Raw genomic sequence first — 9,088 nt, 5'->3', positions numbered from 1 at the left:
CCACCATGCCCAGCTAATATTTGTATTTTTTTTATAGAAAAAGGGTTTCACTATGTTGGCCAGGCTGGTCTCAAACTCCTGGGCTCAAGTGACCTGCCCACCTTGGCCTCCCAAAGTGCTGGAATTACAGGTGTGAGCCACCGTGCCCGGCGCTGCTTTTTATTGGTTTTTCAGAGTGAACATTTGTTAGAAACATTGAAGTGGGATTACAGGCCTGTCTTGGTGGCTCACATCTGCAATTCCAGCACTTTAGGAGGCCGAAGCAAGAGGATCACTTGAGCCCAGAAGTCCGAGACCAGACTGGGCAATAGAGTGAGACCTTGTCTCTAATTTTAGATTTTTTTTTTTTTTTAAATGGGAATGAGTGTTGGAATCCAGTGGTGACCAGATTCCTTGGAGACTCAGTAATATTTTTTATGTGCTTGACAACTGTGTCTGGCTCTTTCTGCTCTCTAATTCTCACAGGAACACTGTGAAGTGGATTCTATTGCTATTCTCAGTTTGCAGGTGAAGAAACAGATTTAGAGAAGTGAGGGCTCAGCGTGTGTATGAGAGGGAAGGAGGTCTGTTTCAGAAACCTTGCTTTTTCTCTGTCCAGCTCCTTGCTGCTCTCTTCCCCATACCAGCCCAGTAATCCTACTTTTAAAAACTATCTTAAGGAAATACTGTTTTTGAAAGGGGCAGGGGGATATCTGCACAGAAAGTCCAGTGTTGTTTTTAAGACTATGTAAGTAGCAGCTGTTACCATGATTTAAAAATTTTTAACTGTTAAACATATTTTTTACAATGTGCTAGAATCTCAGTAGAGTTACATTTAACTAGTTTAAAATTATAAATATGGGCCAGATGCAGTAGTTCATATCTGTAATCTCAGCACTTTGGGAGGCCAAGGCAGCAGGATCACCTGAGCCCAGGAGTTCAGGGCCAGCCTGGGCAGCATAGTGAGACCCCATCTCTACAAAAATAAAAAATTAGCCAGGCTTAACACCTGTAGCCCCAGCTATTTATACTGAGGTGGGAAGATCACTTGAGCCCAGGAAGTGGAGGCTGCTGGGAACCAAGATCGCGCCACTGCCCTCCAGCCTGGGTGACAGGGTGAGACTCCATCTCAAAAAAAAAGAAAAAAAAAAGATTACAGATATGAAGATAATCAGTAGGAGAAACTTAGGACATAAGTGAAGAGCAGCTCAGCTACACCTGGATTATAACGATACAGCTGTGCTCTTTAGACACAGACGAATTTGAACTAGAAGGGAATAAAAATCAACGGACCGTTTTCAGAGCTGTGCTAATGCTATCTGGGTGATTGAAAATAAAAGAACTCTTGGTCGCTGCTTCTAATGGGATAGCCATCCTTCTGCGTGCAGAGTCAGGCTGGGAGCTCATGCATTGTAGTGGCGGCAGGTAGCCGCCCCCAGTCTGAGCCCCAGACCTGCCCCTCCCTGTGCCCGTGGGAGTGACTTCACTTCCCTGAGCCTTGGGTTCTGCATCGGTAAAGGGTGAATAATAGTTGTTTCTACCTGAGAATTGTTGTGAGGATTGAGTGCAGGCCCAGAGCCAGGCCCAAAGGTTTACCACCTCCCTACACCAGGGCTTGGCCTACTTTGGGTGCTGATCTGAATGCTGGCCACAGATGCCACACTACTGCCTAACTGTGAGAACCGTTTTCATACTGAAGCTGGGGATGGTAAGAACTTTCTGAAGTGTCTACTTTAGGGAATGAGAACTTTGTTAGCATTTATAATAACTAGGGTTTTTTAAAACATTGTTAAAACATTCAGATTTCATTCAGAATTCTGAGTCATTATTATTGATAGTATCAACCCTTCATAACTTCTCACACCATGTGCACACCTGAGGGGCTCCTATTTCCGGGAAGAATCAAACCCCCTGCTTTTCTGAGCATACTGACAAGTCCTGAACCCCAGTGTGTAATGACAGGGAGCCCCTGCTTTCTAAAGAAAGAGCAGAGCTCTTGTTAACCTGTGGTTTACCTGTCACCTTTCTACCATGTGAATGGATCCCTAATTGAATCATATCTACTTTTTTAAAAACCACTTCACTAGAAAACGGTTCCAGCCCTCTAACCTGGCACACACAGGAGGGCAGCTCTGCACGCTGGCGGCGGAACTGCTTGTCTTTGAACTAGTCTGGTACTTAACTTACATTTTTTGTCTCCAACCGGTTTATTTTAGGCCAGTCCTTTAAACAGCTGAAAAACTGGGTAAACCTAGTTTATTTTTAATAGCTAGTCTACTATATTCAAACCCAAGGACCTTACCCAGAAGCCTGTTAAAATCAGTTCTTGTATCTTTGTTCAGTAGTTCCTGTCACTGGGTAGGAAGCTGTGTGTAGACACACGGCAGGGCCCAGCTATTGCTGCAGAGGGTATATTCACTTTGTGAAATGTTATCAACTTTATTTTTTGTGATTTGTGTTCTTTTCTTTATGAATCTTATATAAAAAAGCTTTTTAAAAATTGATTCAACCTATGCTAATTGGATCATCACTAATTCCAGATTACTTTAAACATGATCCTCAGGCTTTCCCACGGGAGTTGAGACAGCTTTCTAGTTGTAAAATTTGAAGGCTTTTTTTGTTGTTTTTTCTTTTTACCTTTACATCCATCATGAGCATTTCCTTCCTCACTTTTCCATTTAATAGCTCGAACATCTCCTTCCCAGCCAGCGTTTGGTGTAGCACCTGGAGCATCTAAGAGGAAAACAAAGCCATACGGTGTGGAATCTGCTTCCCACTTCTTTTAGTATAAGTTCTAATGTGCTATCATTTCCATTTCCTCTAGATGAGGTAGTCAATGAGAAAAGTAAAGGGGAAAGTCCAGCCTTCCTTGAAATCTTTCACTTGTTACATCTGATCAAAGGCTAGTGCTTTTGGGGGCAGTAGCATCCGGGTGGACCAAGGTCAGGGATCCCCATCTTTGTACTTGGATTTCATTTTTTTCATCCCTTTCTCCATCCCTTGTTACTCACTTGTATGCAGAGTGCTCTACGTGATTCTCTTGGAGTTCTTTGGATTGTGTTTTATCTGTAACAGCCCTCAGAGATTATTTGAAAATAGAACTTGCAGTGGATATGAGATTATAAGAAAAATGCTAACCAATTTCTGCCGGATTCATCATACGCCTCTATCTAGGCTGATTAGCTTGGTTGTTCAGGCTTGAAGCTACACTCCCTATAGGAGGCAGTTCACATTTTACAAAGAGAAAATACTAAAGTCCACTTAAAAGGAGGTAACTGATTTCCCTGTACCTTTCAGAGAACCCATCTGAAGTATCGGACTTGCCACAAAAATATTACTAGCTTTAATATTTTCCGTCTTACAGAGCCTTTAGCACAATGCCTCGCACTAGTAGGTACCCTGTAGTATTTATCAAATAAATGAAGGACTTTCTAAAGATTTATGCTCAGCTTTCTCCAAAGTCTCTGAGGAAATGCAAAATGCAAGTACTTCTTTTTAGAAAGGGAACAAAAGCAGCCAGACTGACTTGGGCACATCTTTTAGCTAACTTCAGACCCCTAAAATCAGAGAACTTCCTGTCTCCCTAAGTGGAAGGTCCTGCAAAATGTAGAACATTTACAAAGCCAAAGAAACATAGGTAAATAGAAAAAAGAATCTTCAGTTAAGAATAAATCTTCTGCTGATAAAGATGTATCCAAGACTGAGGAAAAAGAAAAAGAATAAATCTTTTGGGCTGGGCGTGGTGGCTTACGCCTGTAATTCCAGCACTTTGGGAGGCTGAGGTGGGCGGATCACAAGGTCAAGAGATTGAGACCACCTGGCCAACATGGTGAAACCCTGTCTCTACTAAAAAGTACAAAAATTAGCTGTGCGTGGTGACACACACCTGTAGTCCCAGCTACTTGGGAGGCTGAGGTAAGAGAATTGTTTGAATCCAGGAGGCGGAGATTGCAGTGAGCCAGGATTGCCCCGCTGCATTCCTGCCTGGCGACAGAGCGAGACTGTCTCAAAAAAGAAAAGAAAAGAATAAATCTGGCTGGGCACAGTGGCTCACGCCTGCAATCCCAGCACTTTGGGAGGCTGAGGCGGGCAGATCATCTGAGGTCGGGAGTTTGAGACCACGATGACCAACATGAAGAAACCCATCTCTACTAAAAATACAAAAATTAGCTTTGCACAGTGGCAGTATCATAGCCAATGAAGTTTAGCCAAGGCACGATTATTGCTAATTGAAAACTTTTCCCAATACCCCACCGTGATGACTTGAAAAATACAAAAATTAGTTGGGCATGGTGGTGCATGCCTGTAATCCCAACTACTCAGGAAGCTGAAGCAGGAGAATCGCTTGAACCTGGGAAGCAGAGGTTGCAGTGAGCTGAGATCGCACCATTGCACTCCAGCCTGGGCAACAAGAGCGAAACTCCATCTCAAAAAAAAGTAAATCTTCTCCTGCTGTTGTTGTTGACATGAAGAGGCATCCATACCAGTTGGGTCATTCTTACCTTTTAGTCGGTTCAGGGTCACCCAGTAGTGTTGCTCTGGGCTGTGGATGTCTTTGGACCACTGAAGCATGTCTTTTGCACGGATATCAGTCAGTATGAACTCTACAAACTTTCTCGTAAGTACATAGTAAGCACTTCCAAAATAAATAGTTAAGTTATGGGGTGGTTTATCTTTGAATCTGTTATTTGGAGATGCGTAGGTATTTCCTTCAGGAATGGATTTGAGATGACTTTGACTTGTCTTGGATTTAATATGTGGTGGTTGGATTACTCCAGGAGTGATATTTTTATCATTCCATTTGCTTCTGATGTAGTGTATGATTTCTTTGTTGGTTTTGATGGGAAAATCCTGTCCACAAAGATTAATGACATAGTTCCATTGAAATTTGGAATGCACTAGATCTTTCATACAATTAATATCTGCCTGTAGTCTTGTAAAGCCAGCATAAGCCACCTTCTCTCTCTTGGATGATATAAAAACGTTTTCAAAACAGTTAACCAAGGTTTGCACAGCAGTCTTAAACTTCTTTGGGGCCTTTTCATCAACATGAATACAATAAACATTTTGAGGTACATAAATAGCTCTGAGAAGCTGTACAAACATGGCCAGCTCCTTATGAATAGTTATAATATATGCCAAAGAGAAATTGCCCTCTTCTGCAGACAGGGGTCTGGTTATGAAATGGAGCCCATGAGAAATCCTGGAACAGTTTCCTGGTGTGTGTAAATGAGCATGTATTTTGGATTTATGAGGGATTTTGCAAAATTTTGCAATTTGGAGGGCCACCCCTTTCCCTTCAAATAAAGCAGAACACAGTTCATCTGGGTAAAAGCCACATTCTACTACTTCTGGATAGACAGGTTCCTCCTCTGGTTCTGCAGGAGTTGGATTCCTTAAATAAAAAAAAATGAAGATGCAGATAACTGCGCACACCGTAAGTCCAGACTTTGTGGCTCGAAGCTGGCTCATGTCTTGAGCTCCAAGTGCATTCTTATTACCATAATTTGAGTATTTTTTCCTTTAAGCTTCCTAAAAGAACAACAGATACAGTTTAGGATGTCATAACTCTCCTCCGCAATTTTATTGAAGTATACTAAACTATATATGCACACCCATGGAACCATCACCACAATCAAGATAACAAGCATTTCCCTCACCCCTCAAAGTATTCTTATGCTCCTTTTCATCCTCTCTTTCCATCCCCATCTGTGGCAATTGCAATATGCCATCATCTATGTCACTATAGATTAGTTTGTCATTGTGTGTTTAACTGTTTAAGAAACTGCCAAACGGTTTTCCAGAGTGGTTGTGCCAGTAATGTATGATGGTGCCATTTATTGTATATCCCCATGCATACTTGCTGTGGTCAAATGTTTTTTTACCTTTTAATGAGTATGTAATGTTAGTTCCCTGTGGTTTTACTTTGCATTTCCCTAATGACTAATAGTGTTGAGCATATTTTCATCTTATTGCCCTTATTTAGGGAGATGAAAATCTCAAATACTTATTTTGGACATAGACACTGACCTGTTCTGTATTATTCAAAGTTCATTGTATGCCATTACTCTGTATATAAGACTAAATCTTTCCAACAAAAGAAGTGACAAATTAAGAGGAATTTTATGATTATACACTTAAACCTGTTGAGGTGAGTTTCTGGGCCAGGCATAGTGGCTCATGCCTGTGATCTCAGCACTTTGGGAGGCCAAGGCAGAAAACCACTGGAGCCCAGGAGTTCAAGACTAGCCTGGACAAATAGTGAGACCCCATCTCTACAAAAAATCTAAAAATTAGCCAGATGTGGTGGTTCCCTGATTATCCCATTGCACACCAGCCTGGGTGACAGAGTGAGACTCTGTCTCCCAAAAAAAGAGAAAAGAAAACTCCAAAGAATGACCTTTGCATATAATAATAATTAATTAATTGAAACACTTTTGGTCACTTTTTGCTACTGCTACACGTATTCATGCACCTTTATAGGCTCAAGACAGACAACTGTATGATTATCAAATAATGTTATTTATTAGATAAAGATATCTTGTTTTTAATCTATGACATCTTTCCTACAAACAATTCAGAAGCTCATTTCTTTTCTCTTTTTCTGCGAGACAGAGTCTCACTCTGTCACCCAGGCTGGAGTGCAATGGCATAATCAGGGAACCACCACATCTAGCTAATTTTCCGTTGCATCTTGTTCCTACTTCTATTTGTAAAAAGCCTGTGTACGTTCAACTGGTGTTTGAGCTTAGACTGGACACTGGTCCCTTGCCTTTCCACATGATTTTTATAAATGCTGTTTGGATAAAGCCTCAACCAGGCAGCATTTTGAGTTATCCTTGTGTTCTTAAACTCTGAGCCACCAAAAACTATTAACATTAATTTTGGATTTTAAAGATGTTGTATTTATTTTCATTGTACAGTTTATTTCTACCCATCATGCTTCAAAAATAACAAGCAGCCACTGCCCAGGTATGTCAGGCTACAGTGTGTTCCACTGGCTCAGTAAATGTTTTTTGCCTCAAACATGAAATCTTATAACCTAATTTTAAAGACATTCTTATAAATTATGTAATACTTATTTTTATAAACATAAAACCATCATAATTTATACATTTTATATGAGAGTTCTAAAATAAATAAAACCTGATAATAGAAATTGAATAGGAATGAAAAATGTTCTTGAAATGAAAGTAGGCCAGGCGCGGTGGCTCACACCTGTAATCCCAGTACTTTGGGAGGCCAAGGCAGGTGGATCACCTGAGGTCAGGAGTTCGAGACCAGCCTGGCCAACATGGTGAAACCCCATCTCTGCTGAAAATACAAAAATTAGCCAGTCGTGGTGGCATGCGCTTGTAATCCCAGCTACTCAGGAGGCTGTGGCAGGAGAATTGTTGGAACCCAGGAGGCAGAGGTTGCAGTGAGCCAAGATCGTGCCACTGCACTGCAGTGAACTGAGATCATGCTGTTGCAGTGGCATGGTCTCGGCTCACTGCAACCTCCATCTCTTGGATTCAGGGGATTCTCCTGCCTCAGCCTCCCGAGTAGCTGGGATTACAGGCAGCTGCCACCACACCCAGCTAAATTTTGTATTATTTTGTTGGCCAGGCTGGTCTCAATCTACTGATCTCAAGGGATCCACCCTCCGCGGCCTCCCAAAGTGCTGGAATTACAGGCGTAAGCCACCGCGCCTGGCCTATTTTGTTGTTATTGTTATGAGAATTTCGCTCTTGTCACCCAGGCTGGAGTGCAATGGCGTGATCTCAGCTCACTGCAACCTCTGCCTCCTGGGTTCAAGCGATTCTCCTGCCTCAGCCTCCCAAATAGCTGGGATTACAGGCATGCATCACCACACCCAGGCTAATTTTGTACTTTTAGTAGAGACGGGGTTTCTCCTTGTTCGTCAGACTGGTCTCGAACCCCTGACCTCAGGTGATCCACCTGCCTTGGCTTCCCAAAGTGCTGGGATTACAAGCCTGAGCCACCATGCCTGGCTATTTTGTTTTTAAGCTGACTGTGAAATCATTCTGTTCCTCCTGTCACAGAAGTGAGTTAGCCCCTCATCACTGTCAAATGATACCCCATGTAAACTTAGCTTTGTGCAGAGCTCAGGAGATTGGGTATTTTCAGTAGTTTATAATAATTAAATGAAGACAGGCCCTAAGTGTAGCCCATTGTCCTTTGGGAAAATACCCAGGGTAAGTGTTTTTCTCTCCCTTATATAGACACAGGGACATGGCCAGTTCAGTGTTCACCTGCTGCTGCCTTCTACCTCGGTTCCATCAGCACAGCTTTCACCGCGGCCCAGTTAAATCTTCCCTCTGGCTCAGGTTCATCGTGAAACCTCAGAATGAGTGCCTGCTGGACTGCCCTGTTGAGTGGAAACGAGGGTCCCCAGCAGTTGAGTTTGTCATTGTTTCAATATAAGCTTTTTTTTTTTGAGACAGGACCTCACTCTGTCACTCAAGCTGGAGTGCAGTGGTACGATCACGGCTCATCGCAGCCTCAACCTCCTGGGATTTGGCGATCCTCCCACCTCAGTCTCCCCCATAGCTGGGACTAGAGGCTCCTGGCTAATTTTTTGTAGATGGGGTTTTGCCACACGAGCTTTAAAAAGAAAAACTTGTTAATGGCTGGGCCCAGTGGCTCTTGCCTTGTAATCCCAGCACTTTGGGAGGCCAAGGTGGGTGGATCACAAGGTCAGGAGTTTAGGCCAGTCTGGCCAACATAGTGAAACCCAGTCTCTACTAAAAATACAAAAAATTAGCTAGGTGTGGTGGCACGTGCCTGAAATCCCAGCTACTCGGGAGGCTGAGGCAGGAAAATCGCTTGAACCCAGGAGGCAGAGGTTCCAGTGAGCCAAGATCGCGCCACTACACTCCCACCTGAGCAACAGTGTGAAACTTTGTCTCAAAAAAAAAAAAAAAAAAGCACTTAAAAATTGACGTATAATTACTGTGTGTGTTTATGGAGCATAAAGTGATGTTTCAGTGCACACAGTGTATCAGCACAAGCTTTTTAAGGGGGCCAGGCTCTCTATTGCAAATGCAGCCTTTGGAGATCTCGCTGCTGTTGCTGTCACTTGAACATAACATCTAATGGGCAATAT

General features: G+C 42.6%; 2 protein-coding genes and 1 pseudogene across 5 annotated transcripts in view; 2 read left to right on the top strand and 1 right to left on the bottom strand.

Annotated features, from left to right (window-relative positions):
* RTF2 (replication termination factor 2) overlaps positions 1 to 9,088 on the top strand; it is a 54,784-nt gene that overhangs the window by 27,164 nt on the left and 18,532 nt on the right. The window lies entirely within an intron of this gene.
* The window catches only part of LOC108309963 (beta-1,3-galactosyl-O-glycosyl-glycoprotein beta-1,6-N-acetylglucosaminyltransferase 7), a 15,137-nt gene that overhangs the window by 2,355 nt on the left and 3,694 nt on the right, over positions 1 to 9,088 (bottom strand). For 3 of the 4 annotated variants that reach the window (XM_037741358.1, XM_017536577.2, XM_017536578.2), the window contains exons 2-3: positions 4,482 to 5,511; positions 2,617 to 2,712 (exon numbers count right to left, since the gene is read on the bottom strand). In XM_037741358.1, the coding sequence (XP_037597286.1) occupies positions 2,617 to 2,712; positions 4,482 to 5,451 (1,066 nt within the window). In that variant the 5' untranslated portion in view covers positions 5,452 to 5,511. Of the gene's footprint in view, positions 1 to 2,616; positions 2,713 to 4,481; positions 6,246 to 9,088 lie in introns of those variants that run through there. The other variant, XM_017536576.1, reaches the window with a different exon arrangement.
* On the top strand, positions 4,148 to 4,335 carry LOC119472421 (annotated as a pseudogene).

This window comes from Cebus imitator, unplaced genomic scaffold (genome assembly GCF_001604975.1).
Source record: "Cebus imitator isolate Cc_AM_T3 unplaced genomic scaffold, Cebus_imitator-1.0 Scaffold99, whole genome shotgun sequence".
NCBI lineage: Eukaryota > Metazoa > Chordata > Mammalia > Primates > Cebidae > Cebus > Cebus imitator.
The sequence above is the reverse complement of the archived record's forward strand: the minus strand, read 5'-3'. Positions and strand labels throughout refer to the sequence as shown.